At 39.5% G+C, this 17897-nt stretch overlaps 2 protein-coding genes across 3 annotated transcripts in view; one reads left to right on the forward strand and one right to left on the reverse strand.

Annotated features, from left to right (window-relative positions):
• Positions 1-1325: 1325 nt before the first annotated feature.
• LOC119690358 (40S ribosomal protein S11) lies at positions 1326-4036 on the reverse strand. 2 transcript variants are annotated; one of them, XM_048631387.1, is made up of 4 exons: positions 3946-4036; positions 3113-3229; positions 2001-2206; positions 1326-1460 (listed from the first exon to the last, which is right to left on the reverse strand). In XM_048631387.1, exons 1-4 carry the CDS (start codon positions 3955-3957, stop codon positions 1337-1339), a joined length of 459 nt encoding a protein of 152 aa, XP_048487344.1. In that variant the 5' UTR covers positions 3958-4036; the 3' UTR covers positions 1326-1336. The 2 variants fall into 2 exon arrangements, with proteins under 2 accessions (XP_048487344.1, XP_037967207.1); XM_038111279.2 differs by lacking the exon at positions 3113-3229 and adding an exon at positions 3284-3412 and having other exon boundaries at positions 3946-3972.
• A 1821-nt stretch (positions 4037-5857) lies between these two features.
• LOC105390166 overlaps positions 5858-17897 on the forward strand; it is a 65905-nt gene continuing 53865 nt past the window's right edge. The window contains exons 1-7 of the mRNA XM_048631205.1: positions 5858-6206; positions 11240-11403; positions 12104-14878; positions 15226-15376; positions 15839-15914; positions 16792-16894; positions 17254-17343. Coding sequence (XP_048487162.1) covers positions 6122-6206; positions 11240-11403; positions 12104-14878; positions 15226-15376; positions 15839-15914; positions 16792-16894; positions 17254-17343 — 3444 coding nt within the window. The 5' untranslated portion in view covers positions 5858-6121. The remainder of the gene's footprint in view (positions 6207-11239; positions 11404-12103; positions 14879-15225; positions 15377-15838; positions 15915-16791; positions 16895-17253; positions 17344-17897) is intronic.

Below are 17897 nucleotides of genomic sequence, written 5' to 3' on the forward strand. Positions count from 1 at the left end.
TTGAATGAATTAATTTTTCTAAATCATTACCTCAAGTGTAATTAATTTTCTATTTTAATCATATGTCATAATAATATTATTTTCAAACTGTATAATACGTTTGTTATTGTTTAATCATAAAAAATATGTTAAGTAAACAAATCATTATAATTTTGGTTGTTAATTTATCTGACTGTTGATAAAAGTATTGGTATTTGATTATTGTAAGTGTTTTAATAGACTTTTAATACCCGAAAATAGCAAAACCAAGCATTTAAAATAAATTCCCGTTTCCCGGGAAATCTAGAATAAATTTCCCGTTTCCCGGGAACAGAAAAAGGTCGGGAAAAACGAAACCCTAGCTGAAAGCGTGGCTCACAGGCACATGTATGAATACTTCACTATATTCACCTCGGCTATTCCACAAAGTCCGAAGACGTAGGTCTACAATCAGTGCGTCCTACCGATGAACACATTCAGACATTAGCCACTTACGGTTGAGCTGGTCCTCTGATAAGTCGCTCAGCGGGCTTTGAAACGAGCTATAGGTACTCGGGGTTTTGGGAAATGAGTTAATCCGTAAGAGAACTAGAGGAACTGGCAAAGTTTTTAAACTCTACAAGCTAAGTGTAGTCATTATCAGTATGCAGTCTAGTCAGCAGGGTCAGCCATAGATGCTTAACACCCGATCACTTTCCTATCGGTCCGTGCGGTAAAGGAATGGTCGAATGGAGTCCACTAAGACCTCCAGCCCGCTGAGTGCCTATCTAGCTAGTATATGAATGGGGAAGGCAGAGGGTAGGTTGTTGTATCTGTCCTTGAGGCCTGTGAGAGCAGTGGACGATAATATTTATAAACCATAGGTACAGCTGTATACAGCCTATCGGTTCTTGAGAGGGTGGTTAGGAGTCGTAAAGTGACGTTTATCTACGTTACGATGATGAAACGAACCCGTGCAGTGGTGATAGTACACATTCGAATGTAATAAGGGTTCTGTTAGAAGGGGAAGGCCCCTTGAAATGGGATATAAGGAACATAATGATAATACACTCTGCACAGGATAGTAGGTACTTCTGAGTAATTTCGTGTCGTTACAACCATGATCCCACTACGGTGTTTGTTATGAGAATTTCATCACACACAAGGGATTAGCCGCATCCCGGCGATAGTGCGTATTCCACGTATACACATTATACCTACTTGTATTAAATAGCGCTTATCAGACGTAGTAGGTGGCAATCCCACGAGCGTGATGAAATCGTGATAATAAGTGACTGTTTTTGACGACCCTACCTAACCAAACCCATCCAATAAATGAAACACCAAAATGCTTATGTTAGATTTAGATTTTATTAGCTTAGAACTTTTTGAAGGATTTCTTCGAGCCCTTGCCCTTGGAAACCTTCAGTACGTTGAAACGTACAGTCTTGGATAGAGGTCTGCATTCGCCGATGGTGACGATGTCTCCCAACTCCACATCCCTGGAAAATGGAAAACAAAACAATTAAAATCTTGAATCAAAAGATGGGAGGTTGAGTTTTGTGTTGAAGTTGTTCAGATGTTGGGTTAGAACACGATTATCGTCATTTGGTATAATCGGAAGACCGTCGTGTGGGTATCATCATTAGAATCTAGTGGGCTGTTGTTGTGGTACCTTGGGAGAGGCCTACTTTTAGCAGTGGATTGTTTGCTGATGATGATGCAGATGTTGGTAAAAGAAGCTACAAGTACCTAATTTTAAAGGAATGTACCTACAACCTTTGAATTCTCCTTTTATATTACACATGTTCGTTTTACAACCAGAGACATGTATTGCAAATAATTGTCATCAGATCAGCCAGATAGTTAAATACTCCTCTGGATCAACTGGATTTGATAGAACCCAATAATAATTCAAACAAATCAGAACATAGCATGGGTGCATTTTGTCTACAACAGAATTAGTAAGGCACCATCACTTATTAAGAAAAACTATTGGGGAATACATGTGATATTGGCTGGTGACAAAATTTAATAATTACCTAAAGCAAGGTGACAGATGCACGGGCATATTCTTGTGTCTCTTCTCGAATCTGTTGTATTTCTTGACATAGTGCAGGTAGTCTCGTCGGATGACAATGGTCCTCTGCATCTTCATCTTCTGCACAACTCCGGACAGGATGCGCCCACGGATGGACACATTGCCGGTGAACGGGCACTTCTTGTCAATGTAGGTGCCTTCAATAGCCTGGAATGTTGGGGAATTTCTGGTTAGTGAGTGGTTAGAGGGTTGGTGTTGAATTGTTGTTGGGTTAGTTGTAATCAGATTTTGGGTTAGAAAACGATAATCGTCATTTGGTTTTGTCAGAAGACCGTCGTTGGATATCATCATTTTGATATTGGAGTTGTTTTTACACACTAAAATAGTTTTTCCTAATGTATGAACTTTAGACCATGAACAATATGAGGCGAACTGTAATAAATATAAACCCTTTTCATAATACAGACAAGGTGAGCGATATTTACAAGTAAATAGTGTGTAAACTAATAACATGATGAAGTTTAAACGAATAACATTGAATAATCATGCTGAATGATTTATTATGACCCAAATACCAAGTAATGAATCTGAATGACATCCCTTTCCCTATATTTTGTTAGTTATAAATGGTGTGAATTTAGTGGTTATGTACAAAATGGTCAGACATACCTATACAGTTTACAATGATTAACTTAAGACTGTACAACAGTAGTTAGTATGTTGATGAAAAGGTCTTATCAACTAAATATTAGTTAACTGTAGGTATGTTTTAAAAATAACATGCAACCATACCTGGATTTCTTAAGCTTTCACAATAGCATAAGCATTGTGAGAACTTCCCAATAACCATAACCAACATTGACCAAGCAGTATCATACCGAAGCAGTAACCATTTCATTTCAATTTAATTTATAGAAATTCTGTCACTTTTACTGTTATATTTAATATTGACATGTAATGAATAATTATCAATAAACAATTCTAAATCTGTCCCAAATTATTAAATTAACAAAATTACTGCTTCAGTAGACACAAATATCCCACAAAGACAAGGCTGCAGCCACCACCGACACCAGATCACCTTCCCAAGCTGGAATCAACAACGAGCCAAACCTCACGAGGAGTCTTGAAACCGAGACCGACACTCTTAGAGTGTCTCATGTCCTTCTTCTTCAGCCCCCCCTTACGGTTCAGGAACACCGTAGGTTGTTTCTGATACGCTTTCTCTGTCTATAGAAAAAAAGAAAAACAAACTGGTATTATTTCACACGTCATGCTGTTTACCTCTCTCGGGGTTTTGAACCCGAGACCAACATCCTTGTGGTAGCGGACTGGCTTGCGGCTCTTCTTGATGCCGATCCCCTTTTTGCGGTTCAAGAATATTGTTGGCTGCTTTTGGAACGAGCGTTCGGTCTGCAAGCCCAAGTTACATTAGTATTTGCTAAGGATAAGGTCGTAAGAGTTGACTAACTACAAGGGTTTATAGTTTCCTGGTATAATCAGAGTTTGGGTTGAACACGATTATCGTCATTTGGTAATCGGAAGACCGTCGTGTGGGTATCATCATTGTATACCGATAGAAAACCATAAAACCAAGCGATGGACCGAGAGTTTTGACAGTAAACTAACCTATAAACATTTTGGTAAAAACATTGCATTTTAACCGGCGCGGTAATTAAAAACACGTTTGGAATCATCATTTTTAGATTGAACTCATGTGCATATATGCAAATATACGGGAACTTAATAGAAATTCGATTTAAACACCCGGAGTATCGTCCCCACGTGGGAGCGACAAAACGCTATCACTTTTCACTTCATGCACTTTAGAACTAACTCTTAATTAATTTTATCACTTAAGAAACGTAATTAACTGTAAATTTAATGAAATTTGGACATCTAAACACTGATTTTTTAAATTATTTCAGCAGAAACTCGGCACGTACCTGGTCCGCCATCTTGCTTGATAACGAAAAGAACTAAAATAACTAGTGATGGGGTGCGTGAAAATATAAATTCGATACATGAGATTCTACTACTCGATTAATATTTTCAAAACGATATTTAAATATTATTCTGAGACCATGGAGTTGATAAATATTAGGATCGTGAATGGGTATGGAGCGGGACCGTTTAGATTTCTATTATTTAAAGAACCTGCTTACATCATAAGGTAGAACTGCAAACACAAACCAGAATTTGGGGATTTTGCCTATACTGGGCATTACCATTAAGAGTATGTGGCCCCTAAATTAAATTTGATAAGATATTTTTCCCTCAGTTAGTAAGTAGGTAAGTCAATATTAATAATGTTATCAAAGTACACCTAGACCTTAATTTATGTTTTACAGTAAAATATTTGTCGGTGGTTAATAAACATGTTCTGAACTAACTCAATGCAAGAGTGAGCCACGATGTTCATTTGCTTGTAGATTCAAAATTTGTTTTTATGCGGGGTTTTTCAACTGGGGTCCAAGGCTACTTACTGCCAGTTTCAATAACTCTGTCTACCGATGACTGGTACTTAGGTACTTCCATACAATTTTGACACAAAAAACCTGTCAAAATCGTATATAGTGCGACAAACTTATCTGTTCCGGTGAGAGGGAACTAAATTGATCCATATCTCATAACTTACCAATGAATTATACATTCATATAGATTAGATGGGTTCATTAAAACCGCAAGGGTGAATAACCACTACAGGCTAACTCAAAATCTTATAGAATCAAGAAATATTAGACATTTACGTGAGCTCTCACCGGAACAGGTAAGTTTGTGGCACTATAAAAGTAACTACCAGTCATCGGAGAAAAAGTTATTGAAACTGGCAGTTAGAAGAACTAATGGTGGATCTAACACAGTCATTTTCCTGTTTTAGAAAACGACCATAGAGATAAATCATATTCCTTGATGATTTTATATTCGAATCGAAAAAGTAGAATCGGTTTAGGACATCACTAAAGAAAATGTTGCCACAGCAGTAATTTACCGATAAACATATTGTCTATGGAATTATTGGAACCTTCAGATTAACCTATGTTAGTTTCACAGGCATAATGTAAAGCACCCCACTCACTTCACGCACAGCGAGCCGAGCCCCGGGCCGTACCATTCCGTGGACAAATCTGCCATCGCCCACACACTACACGAGCCCCGAGTAACAGTCCAATCGATTGTAAACTTTACGACCCTTGCACAAGGAACATATTAGGACTACTCTCGTGGCGCTCGCGTCTTGCCCGCGCCCCGGGCCGCCAGCCGCACCCACCAACCCATTCACAGGCGCGCCAATCCACGGATTTGTATTATAGCTGATTGATAGATTGATTTTTTAAAATTTTATTTTATCATAATAAACTCGAAAAATACACAAATATTCCGCCAAACTGTTAAAACAGTTTATCGGCAGACATGCTCTCATTATAAACTACTTACATACTTAATCTTAATCTATTTACTGGTAATATCTATTCACTACTAAAGTTACTTGCTAAAATAAATAGAAATATGGTACATCGCAACAGTAGTACAAAGCGGCCAAGCCGCACCGATATCTGCGGGTAGACATAAAATCAGTTCACAAAAATAATTGTGTGTGCGTCGCGCTGGCAGTGCCATGTATAATTACTATTAGTTAGGTGTTTTATTTTTGTATTTCTTTATTATTATTTAGATGCATAGCATAATACTACTGATATTATTATTTGTTACAGCAGAAATTTAATGAAAATAATCGTTAATAACAAAAACAACAACCAGTAACTTTTTGGTTAAATAGCGAGGATGTTATTATTCTGAGCTTCGTCGAAGATCTTTGGAAAGTATAGACAACGCTGTCAAAAGTATGTTTTTCCATATAGCAACACCAATTGTTGATATGTCAAACGCGCGAATTGTTATGAAAAATACCAACAATTTATTTTTCATTTGAATTGGGAAAAAACTTAATTTATTTACCCTTTTTAAATAATTTTACGCGTTTTTTTAGTTCCGTCCCCGTTTCCTATGTGCGCGGTGCGTGATCTCTGGATCCATGTTCGAAATAACAGTTCTTATTAGTCAATGTGCGATCACCTCTTTGTTTTTGTCTGATCGTCAGGCTTTTGTGGCTCTTAGAGCATGGAAGAAGTGAGGCAGTTGGTGCAGGAGGAAGGCCGGGAAGCTAGGAACGTGGTGGCTTTCCATGTTCCCGTCGATAACCCAGGTGAGTCTTAAAAAACATAATTTTTTAAACCGAAATGTAGCTACAATTTTCGTGGGCGGTGATCTAGGAGTGGTTTCGCACATCCGCGTTAAGATAGAGCTTTTATGTACCTAGTATCCATATATACATCTATGTGTAACTTCACTGTGAAGTAGATCATAGTTCTCATTGGCTGTAATGGGTATTGATTCTGTTTGCAAGAGCAGAGTGAAGTTAGTTCATGTAGCTTTAAATTGTATTTTTCTCACACAAAATATTCACAGCTTGCTTGCTTTGCAACCATAACTATGATTTGTTGTGAGCTTTCAAGTTTTGCACATTAATTTAACACAAATATTGTTTTTATCACTCTTAGTTCCTCTATATGTGGCAAATGTTATTTCAAGTCTATGTTTTTTAACAAAAGCTTTAAAAGCTCGAAGTTTTTAATGGTGGAATAAATGTATGATGGGTAGTGCTGAAGAAGACGACATACCATCAGATTTATCACGTAAGTTCTTATTAAAGATACTCCAACATAAATACATTATATATTATATGGGGGTCAAATAATAGTCTACAATAGGTCAAGCTAGTCCAGGGACACCTGTTCATTGTTCAATGAGGATTATTACAATTAGATTTAAGTACAATTAATTTTTAACTCATAACACTGAACTATTTGTTATTTTAATTGCTACTGTGTTTTTTTTTCTTGGTAAATACTATTCCGCCCCAATAATGTTAAGAATGGTGTTTTAAGTCTCAAATATGTTTTCACTTGGCTGACTACCATTGCATGGCTCTTAACTAATAAAACTGTTTAATTGTTGCTATGGCGAATCTTCTATGGCTGTGCGGCTTGTATTGCAGAGGGTAAACCTATTCAACATATGGTGCTTTTATTTAAAATATGTGGCTTTGGCAAATTATTTACTATAATAGGTAGGGTAGGTATATTCTTTTATGCTGCAAGAGCTGTTCCTTAACGAAAGTGTAGACACAGCTCCATATTTCGCTTGCTTGCATGGATAGGTGACAGAGATCCTACCGGAAACATTAAGTATTGTCTAGTCTCAGTAATAATGTGGACCATACTACTCTGCTCCTGTGTACTGGGGCACTATAATCTAAGTCCTTACTGATGGCTGATCTCAAATGAGATTGGCCACTGTGGTCAAAATTCAAACAGGATATATTATTTTATTATTACTCTGCTCTTTTAGTATCAGTTTGGTTATAATGTCTATTGATCCATACTAAACTCTTGGTGCAATAAGATTAAAATTTAAGGATTGGTGTACCAAGTATGAATAGCCAAGTGAGGTAGCAGTATTAGCATTATAGATTGATAGCATATAATCCTTCAAGCAAGGAATCCGAAATACGAAACCTATATAAACAGATTGGAGAGAGTACAAAAAAAGTTTACTCGGTTTCTTGGTTTTAATCAAACAAGATGCACTTCTTATCTCTTCAAAATCGCAGAGAGATTGCCGACGTACTATTTCTAGCCAAATTAGTGAAGGGTAATATCGACTGTCCGGCATTGCTGTCCAAAGTAGGACTAAGAGTACCCCCTCGACTGACCCGTTTGAAACCGTTATTGAATGTACCCACCTCAAAAACCAACTACAGACAAAACTCATTCCTGATCAGAGCTTGTAGAACTTTTAACAAACACTTTACTGGTTCTGACATAGATCTTTTTTGCAACAGTTTGTCCTCAATGAAACATCATCTCATAAATGTGTGCTGTTAGTTTAAATTAATAAGACCCTTTGTTTTTTATGTGATTGTGGGTAGGTACCTATTTGGGTTTTTATTTAATTGTCACGGATTTTTGTTTGCTCCTACTTACAGTCATTACTTTTGTGTTATATGCGGGAACCTGTTAATGGCATCTAGTTGTTATATGTTCTAGTTGTTATGGTTCTCCACGAAAATGTAAAAATAAAAAAAATTACTGGGGGATATAGAAACTTTAGGTACCAGGTCTATTACTACATCTACAGAGGTATAATTTATACTTCAATCAGAGTATTTCAAAGCTAATTGTAATGAGACTCAGATGAAAGAGCTTTGCCTTGAAATCAAGGAGCTTTTCTTTCCTACAGAGAGCTTTAGAAATCAATACATATAATGAAGCTCCTATTCATTCTCGAAGGGCACACCCACACAGTATATTGATAGAGGACAGATACACAGTTTCTGAGAAAATTTATTTGCTACTAGATAATAACTTGTTTTGTATAAAAGTACGGTGGCCTGCGCCTAAAAGTATACAGGCGGAGTTTTTAAAATAGCGATCCCTGATGATGAAGGGACTAGCTCCATATGCTATAAATCCGGGGACGTGTTGTGTGTGATGTGTGTAGCAGTGGTGTTTATGTGGATGTGCTTGAGCAGCATGTGAGCTTGAGATCGCTATTTTAAAAACTCCGCCTGTATACTTTTAGGCGCAGGCCACCGTACATATTACGTGTTAGTTCTAGAGAGGTTGACAGATACTATAGATCTCTATGTGGCACAATCTACCTCCTGTGTTGTATTATAATACATTACAGTGAATTTTGAGGAAAAAATTCTCTCATCTACTGAAAATTCCATAGATTTCCTACCATTTCTATTCAATAAATTTATTTTTGGCCATTTTCAATCTCTTTTACGGCGATACGGCTCGCGACATGAGTACAAATGTACAGCTAAAAACGGGTGACTTGCTTGCGAGTCACCTCTGATTACTAGAGACTACCCCTTCGGGGATTACAGTCATGAGCACAATCTCTTTTTCGACAGACAACAAGTGGTTCCGATTTTGTTCAATAGTAACTTTATCGAAATCTGCCATTATACTAGCAAGTTCGCTGTACACTATTTCATTTTGATCAAAGTGTTTTCTGTAGGCACCTACGTTTATAGACATAGGAAATTCAGGCTTTGTGCAGCGTCCATTTAATTCTGCGCAGGTCAAAGCGGGGGCATTACAAAGCGAGCCTCACAAAGGCTCTCGCGGACAAAGCTGATGAGAAACACGAGGGTTACTCTATACTGACAAAAACGAACGAACGAGAGCTGTCGTGCAATCGGTACTTTGACAACGAGATAGAGTCGTGGCTCGCGCAGCGCTCTGAGACTTCGTTTTTCGTTGGTATTGAGTGACCCCCAGTGCCCGGTCGATGCGTGCTTGTGAAATGTTGTTTACTAGAAATGCGCGTTTGCAGTTTTCAACAGGTATATTATGTACGTAGGATAGGTTTTCACGGTAACAGAAGGATTTCAGAAGGTAGACACCAGATAGATTTTGATCTATCAAGCGGGCTAAGGGCTAATAAAGAAACCGAAAAGTTATAAAAACCCAGCCAAGTGCGAGTTTTATTAGCGGATGAAAGGAAACCATTATGTTTTGAATTTTTAAATGTTAGACTGGAACTGAACTTCTTTTTAAAGTACTTTTGGTTTTGTCCGATGCACGGTTAATAACCCTTTTTGAGATACGTTGCTTCAATCCTACAGACTGACACCCAGATACACACCCTTCTTTAGCGTTCGGGCGGTTAACTTAAATCTACCACTCTCAAACTGTAAACCCAGTATTTTCTCTTATTGACGTGTCCCTGTACGAAAATAGATGTATTTTCCCCTCCCCTCCCCCTTTCACCCCCCTTCACCCCGCAGGCGCTGCGCAGAGCTCGATAAGCTTTCCGAGAATATGAAATAATACAGTGTAGGAAAAGTTTCAAGTACATCGGGTTAGAGACGATGTTTTAGCACGATGGAACGTGGAATGGTGATTTACCTACTGTGCCTAATTATCTTTATCTTCCAACGCTTGTCTGCTGGATACCCTGTTTTTCTCTTTCACTTGTAGCGATCAGCGATGTATCTAAACTTTTGTCATTCTCTACTACTCTTTATTCTATCATTCCTCATCATCATCAGCCTGTACTTTGTGCAGCGTTGCTTATGTGGCACACATATTTGTTAGATTCATAGAATGTCAGACTGGTTACAATAAGCAATGCTGCTTATGGATTGTTGATTGATATTGTATACGATCCATCGTAGTTAGGTAGCAAAGAGCTTCCCCCTTTCTGCAAATCTGCTGAAGGTTGCAGGTCAAATAAGCTATAGGATTAATAAGATCCTTTGAAGTTCTACACGTCTGCTGGCTTGTGTGCAATGATATACTAACATTAAAAGAGGCATATGTGCGTTAAATGCTAGACACCTAATTACAAATGATGAACCTATATGACATTGTCACGTTCGCACCCCAGCGCGTGTATCCCGCAAGCCGCCGCGCTCCCTCCCCGCGCCGCTGCCGCGCCGCGCCGCCCCGCGCGCGCCGCCGCGCTTGCGCTCCGCCTCGGCCGGCCGGGACAAGCGCTCTGCTACCGAACCACCATCGACACATTAGCAATCAGCTATCCGTAATATCACTGCAACGAGAGCCACCACTAAGCAACGTTGCTCATGTGGCACACATATCTAATAGATTTTGTAGAATGTATGTTAGACTGTTTAAAATAAGCGAGCTGCTTATGGATTGTTAATAAACGATGGTGGTAAAGTATTGAGCTTGCGGGATCGTTAGTTAAGCGCTGCAGCTTATGGATTGTTGATTGATATTGTACGATGGTGGTAAGGTTCTGAGGTTGCGAGATCGTTATATATAAAAAAAACACACACACACACAGACGCACTCACGCCTTGTACTAATGTACTCCCTTGCGGGGTAGGCGTGCATTGCTGTACCCACTTTTCGCCAGAGTGTTATGATAGTCCCAATGTAATAGGGGGCGGGCCTATTGCCATTTTTCGGGCACATCCAAGACCCGAGAACAAATATCTGTGTTACAAATATCTGCCCCAGCCGGGAATCGAACCCGGGACCATCGGCTCAGTAGTCAGGTCACTAACCACTATGCCATTCGGTCGTCCGAATTCGTCATCGTTATATATTCCATGAAATAAGCTATACTATGATGACCCTATAATGCAGTTGCTATAAATTTTAGTCATAATTATACATTATCACGTTGGCACCCCAGCGCGCGTGTCCCGCAAGCCGCCTCGCTCGCTGCCCGCCCCGCTGCCGCGCCGCGCCGCCCCGCGCGCGCCCCCGCGCCTGCGCTCCGCCTCGGCAGGACGGGACAAGCGGTCCGAGCTGCGCGCGAGGTACTGGGCGCTGCTGTTTGGAGATCTGCAGCGGTCGGTGAGTGGTTACATGTTGATAATATGTCTTCTTCTTCTTAGTCATTTTCAACCTCATAGGTGTAGGCCTCCTTCAGACTATGCCACTCGTATCGATCTTGGGCTCAATAATATGTTATTAAATAAATTATATGTAAACCTGAGGTGCTAATGTATCTATCTACTATTAGCCATTTTTAACATTAAATGTGTAGGCCTCCTTCAGACTATACCACTCGTTTCGATCTTGGGCTAAATAATATGTTGTATAAGATAAATTATTATGTACACTCACGTGCTAATGTATCTATGTACTCTCTTGTGGTATTCAAAATTCGGCCGCTACACGGTTTCGTCGACGTCGATAATCACGTTTAATGCGCGTTTCACCAATCACAGCACCGTATTTGTGGTGAATTGCGATATAGTGGCATTTGTTTACGTTGATAAGGGAGCCGTGTAGTGGCAGCTGATTTAGATACATTCATGTGCGAATGTATACTCCCTTACGGCATTCATAATGCCACCTAGCAATGAGAACAAGAAATTTTAATGCATAATATTAAAGAGGGAATTTTTGTTTTAAAGTTTATACTTATACTTCACCAATGTTTAAACGTAATCGTATAAAGGGGCAGCCTATTGCCATATTTTTGGAACTCCGTTTGATCGTGTAATTCGTGTATGTATGTGTAATGATATTCATTTTTATTTTGCAACAGGTTGGAGAAATCTACAACACTGTCGAGTCCCATGAAAGCCTAAGCGAGTGTCAGGAGGTGATCCTAGTTCTTGAGAACTACACCCGAGACTTCAAGGCTCTCGGGGAATGGTTCCGACTCAAGTGGGAGTACGACAACACCCCCCCTCCACAGAGACCACAAAGCCTCGCTTGGGAGATCAGGAAAACCGACTTCGTAAGACCTGAGTCTAGGAAAGCCCACTCGGTTAGAACATCACCATCAGTGTCGGGCAAAAACAGCCCTTGCCTCTCAGGACATAACACCCCTAGTGGCAAGAACAGTCCGAATCTTCTGTCCGGTAAAACCAGCCCCGGGAGTGGCAAAATAAGCCCCCGTATCAATACCAGTCCGAAAGGAAATGTAGAGTTCTTCAGCAATAAGATTGCTGCCAAAATCACGGCCAAGCCAGAGCCCAAAGCGGCTAAAGAATCAAGACTCTCTGATATTAAGGAGAAGTTTGTACTTAACGTCCCGGAAGTGATGGAGTCAGTGGCTGAGGATAGTGAGGGAAAAGTCCCAGTAGAGGAGACGTTTGTAGAAGTAGGTAAAGCCAAGGAAATCGCCAATATATGTCCGAAACAGGTTGTGATAAAATCTTCGCCAAAACATGGAAAGTATGACGTCCAAAAGAAAGATTTTGTAGATGATCTCTCAAGCGTAGCTAGAGCGACTATAGCGAAACTGAATGCCATGGAATGTTCGTTCCTAGAGAAACAACTGATTGAAAATGCTGCCAAAAATGATAATATGCTGAATCTTGAAAGGGCTGAAAGTCTGAAAGCACAAGAAGAAGTAAATTATACTCCTGGTACCAAAACTTCACAGGAAAATGAAAATTCTGAAACTGATAAAATAATCCCGGATAAAAGCTCCTCTGAATCTCCAACTTTGTCAGAAGACAATTTTGCAGACGTTTCCAATGAAAGTTCCCAAAATGAGGACAAGAATGGTTCGTCTATCGATGAAAAAACTAATCTAACTAACACACCCTCTCCAGATCACAAGGCTGTTGGAGATGAATCGGCAAAACAAACATTTGTAAACGGAATAAAGAATAATTCATCGGTTGACGAAAAAACCATCGAAATAAAAACAGACATTCCAAATAAAGAGAGTAAAAGCCAAGCCGAAGCAAAAGCTAAGGAAAAAGACATTACCGGAGTTGCTAAAAATGCTAAAAAAGAAGAAAAAATTGCTCCAGTGACTAAAACTAATACAAAAATGGCTCCAACAGCAAAGAAAATTGAGAAAACCACCCCATTGACTACTGAGAAAAAACCACCTGATGATACAAATAATAAAACTGATACTACTGAACCTAAAGCCGGCCCTAGTGGTATCAAAGAAGAAGCAAAAGACCACGAATTCAAAAAGCCTGAACCTAAATCTATTGATAACAAAGTCAATACCAGACCGGCTTACTCCCAAGCCGCGGCTAAACCAAAGCTTGTTACTGCAACAAAAGTGGAAGTAAAACCAGTCGTAAAAACTATCCCAATAATGCGCAGCAAAACTGTAGTCGAAATGAGATCAACTTCTTCTCAAAAAGCCCAAAAGCCATTGCCAAAACGCAATCAAACCCCCACAAATTCTAGATGCAGTTACCCGTTCAATCTAACTACTGGCAGAAACAGTCTATTTGATAACACGAACCTCACACCGCCGGTCAAGCCAAAAGTAAACAAACCTTTGGCCAGAAACACACCAATGGCGGCAGGAGATAATAAAGGGAAGGTTGACACTAAAAAAGTTCCCCCAAAACCACCTGCCTCATTGAATATCAACGGATTAGGAGACAATGCTTCAGCTAAACCTCAAATTGAAAAACCCAATGATTTCAAAGACACAGGTTCCTCAGAAACAATCGCTAATCAAGAGGACATGAACAGAATTGATTCAAGTGAAAGTCTCAAGACTTTAGTACCAGATGATGCGGCCAATTCCCTTGAACTTCTTAACGTAGACGTTAATAAAACTGATGAGGACGGCTGGCTAACAGTAAAATCTAGACGATTCAGCCGGGAATCGAAGAAGCAATCCAAATCCCACTGGTCTAACCGATTCAATCAACCATCAGCTACCACCAGTCTCCCGACTTTGAACATGATTGAATCCCCGACACAGGAATCCAAACCTATCGTTGAAACACCTAAAGTGGACCGTGCCAAATCTGAACAACCGTCTAATGTCGATCCTGTGGTTACAGTTGAAAAAAGCGTTAAGGTTAACATAAAACCGAAAGCAGAAAAGCCTAAAAACACTGTTATATTGCGTCAGAAATCAGACGTTACAGGACTCAAAACACGCTCGGCCAGAAACAAGTCGTTCACCAAAAAGAACGAACGAACTAAGGATTCGAAAAAGCCGAACGGAGGAAATGAACTAAGCAAGAATCGCCTTCACTCGTCTTTGGAAAGTTTGTCGGGACTATCACGCTCTCAAGAAAGCACTGAAGATCCTTTCGACTTCGACAAATGGAAGGAAGAATTCAAATCCTACTTCAAATACGAAGATGAAGACGACGAAGATCAGAATGAAATACTCAAATCAGCTGATCCATCGGAGATGAACGAAATAGCAGAAATGACGTCACAAATAGAGGAGAATGAACGCAAGATCAGTCTAGCGTTAGATTTCCAATCGGAATATGATCAAAGGAAATTGTCTGAAGAAGAAGATTTGTTGAATCGACAAATTATGGAGCTACAGGAGGTGTCTGATGTGGATATTGATACGGAGACTGATGATACTGAGGTAAGTGTTTGAATCTTTTAACTGGAAATTAATTATATGCATGGGTGGAATTCTATCATTGGATTTCCCGAAGGCAGGTAAATGTACCCGACGCAACTTTCATTATAAGATCAACTTACATAGCAATCAAAGTCAAACACAATAGGAACCTTTTTTTTAAAACAATATTAGTTAATCTATCAGCGCAAAAGTAGCGTAGATAAATTATCTATGTCATTGCGTCACATGAAAGCGCTTATTCACTGATAAAATTCCACCCTGTACTTAACCGATAAATTTAATAACTTTCCTTTTTTTTTGAATATGTAATTGAATGTGTTCATTTAAAGTTCACACTATTTCCACAGACGGATGCAGACATCCCGCTACCAGCTGACGTGATACAAGAGTGCGCCTCCAACCTCGAGGAACAATACTCGGAGGCTCTCGAGGGCATGACTCGCGCGGAGAGACTAGATACTCTCAAGACTCTGGAGGCTCTCGTGGCTAGAGACCCGGGTGAGTCTAGCTCTATCTTGTTTCTTAGTTTTATTAGCAAAGAGAGGTGCTGAAAGATAAAAGATGGTACTTTTAACAAGGTGTGCAATGTAAGAATAAAAATAAGTGTTCTTTGTAAACTTAAAAACTGGTAGAGAATGCCATTGAGCATTAAGTTTGCTTATCTACACTGTAATTTCATGTGCAACAAATAATTTAATTCACTCACGGGCAATGAATAGGTTACACTAAGAAAAGTGCCAAATAACTCCTAAACGGAAAAGGCTAGCTTAATTACGCCTTCTGCAATATTGAAGTACATTTAACGGAGCATCAGGATATTACCAACCAAACCGTTTTCATTGCCCATGAGTCATAGTATTAGTAAAGTAAGGTGGTGTCTTTAACATAGAGGTCATTTTGCGGGTAAGGTTGAAAATAACATCAAATTGAAGTTCTCTAATGTTCATTTTAAATTTTCAGGTCGCGCCCAACAGCTGCATGCTAAGTTATCGCAAAACATCAAACGCAGAGGAAGCTTCCAGGAAACTCTGCGAAGGTAATATTAATACATATTTTTTAACTATTCATACACCGAAGGTTCGGTCTAGACTTGTCTGAGAAGCGTCATGAAGGTCATAATACTATTCATCCCTAGGGGAGAATGGCTTTATGGAGTTGTCAAATAAATAGCTTATGTGTAAATAGCTTAGTCATTTTACGATAAAATTCTTTAGTCCTTCCAACAAAAATATGTAATATAATAATAATGTCCTCCTAGCCGAATTTCGACTACGGCGGCCAATCTCATTTGAGATCAGCCATCTACGCAGGAGTAGATTATAGTGCCCAAGTGTGTGCGCAGTACACAGGAGCACTCTCTGTTCCATCACTCTCATAGCCCAATGGGACGGATTGACCGACACGACTGGAGAGAGCTAGGCGCAGGACCGACTGCTTTACATGCCCATCCGACTGCATGGATCGTTTCGCTGTTTCGGACATCAGGTGATCAGCCTTCTATGTCCTAACCAAACTTAGAACCACAATTTAGAAACACAAATTGATGGTCCCACCCGGGAATCGAACCCGGGACCTCTGGGTCATGAAGCGAAGCTTCTACCACTAGACCACAGAGGCAGTTAAACAAAATATGTGAAACACATCAGACGGTTTACTACCCCTCAGAGACTTTTGACCGTCGCCGTCGTTATAATAGATCTCTTATAAATTGTATTGAATAACGCTTGCAAAGGACGAAAAAGAGTACCCCGTAATTTATAATATTTACTTATGGCGACGGACAAAATATCTCCTGGGAACAGTATCTCCTTAGGTCTTATTATCATCATAAGCGAACTTCGTTCTACCTATCTGTTCTAAGGTAGTCGGTCGAAGGGCCAATAAATTCACATTCTGATTTATAATATTTCCAGACTGCAAGCCAAGCAAGCCCGCGCTGAGAAACATCGCCTAGACCTGCAGACTGAACGAAGCAAGAAGATACACAGCCTACTGACTAGAGTTGAGGAAGTCAAGGTATTTAAATTTTAATCATATATATCAGATCAGGGAAGTCTACATAAAAGTAGTCCGGCGATTGCTTTTTATTGTTATTTTGTGTCTATTAAACGTGGCTGGTAACACTATGCAGAAATATTGGCTTGATTGTGGGAGTCAGTCTTTATACAGTTCATACTTTTGGTGATTATTTGTATTAATTTGATAGTCCTAAGGCTTTCAGTCAAGGGACACAAACTAAAAATAATGTTGTTGTGCTAGAAGATAACAAATTTACATACCTGTTCATAATATTTGCGTGTAAATCTTTTTGTGTGTGTAAAAGAGTTCATATAGTTATCGTAATATTAGAAACTATTTTATTTCTTGAATTCCAGGTGGCAAAGAACCAGTTGATAGAAGAGAAGAGAATGCGCATGGAACGACGACTGCAGAAGGCCGCCGAAAACAGAGATCAACATCTGAAAGTAAGTAATTTGCAATTGTTTCATTTACACTTCATTGTTTCATCTATCATCGTATCATCAGTCCGATATCCTTTCTGCATGCGATCATCGCGAATCACAACACATTTCTTTATAATAAAGGGCGCGCTGACATGGATTGTTTATTGCGTCCTATGTCTTAGTGCCAATTTCTCCATAGTCGGTTAGAGCATAACCAGGGAGTAGTGGTTGACTTTTGACACATCGGTCATGAATTTTATATGGAGATGACGTTTAATTTATAAACCAATCCCTGTCGGTTAGATAACCGACTATGGAGAAATTGGCACTTAGGCTTACAAAGTCCTTGAATCAAGTATCTAGTTAAAATATAGTACTATACACAAATACCAACCCGCACTAGGCCAGCGTGATGGACTGGGCCTAAAACAATGATTTCAAAAGGAAGGATACGCCCTTCAGAACATTTTACTGAAACCTTCTTCATACAAACAAAATAACTGTCATCTGTCATAATTTATTTGAACTATGCCAGTGCCGATCTACTTATCCTGACGACGCAACCTTGTACGTGC

Source organism: Plutella xylostella, chromosome 28 (assembly GCF_932276165.1).
Source record: "Plutella xylostella chromosome 28, ilPluXylo3.1, whole genome shotgun sequence".
In the NCBI taxonomy this organism is placed as follows: Eukaryota; Metazoa; Arthropoda; class Insecta; order Lepidoptera; family Plutellidae; genus Plutella; species Plutella xylostella.

What these genes read in the sequence shown, in the direction of transcription:
- LOC119690358 (XM_038111279.2), bottom strand. An exon ending in GGTTCAAAACCCCGAGAGAG is followed by an intron (nt 2,207 to 3,283) that starts GTAAACAGCATG and finishes CCAACATTCCAG; the next exon opens with GCTATTGAAGGCACCTACAT. An exon ending in CATCTGTCACCTTGCTTTAG is followed by an intron (nt 1,461 to 2,000) that starts GTAATTATTAAA and finishes TCCATTTTCCAG; the next exon opens with GGATGTGGAGTTGGGAGACA.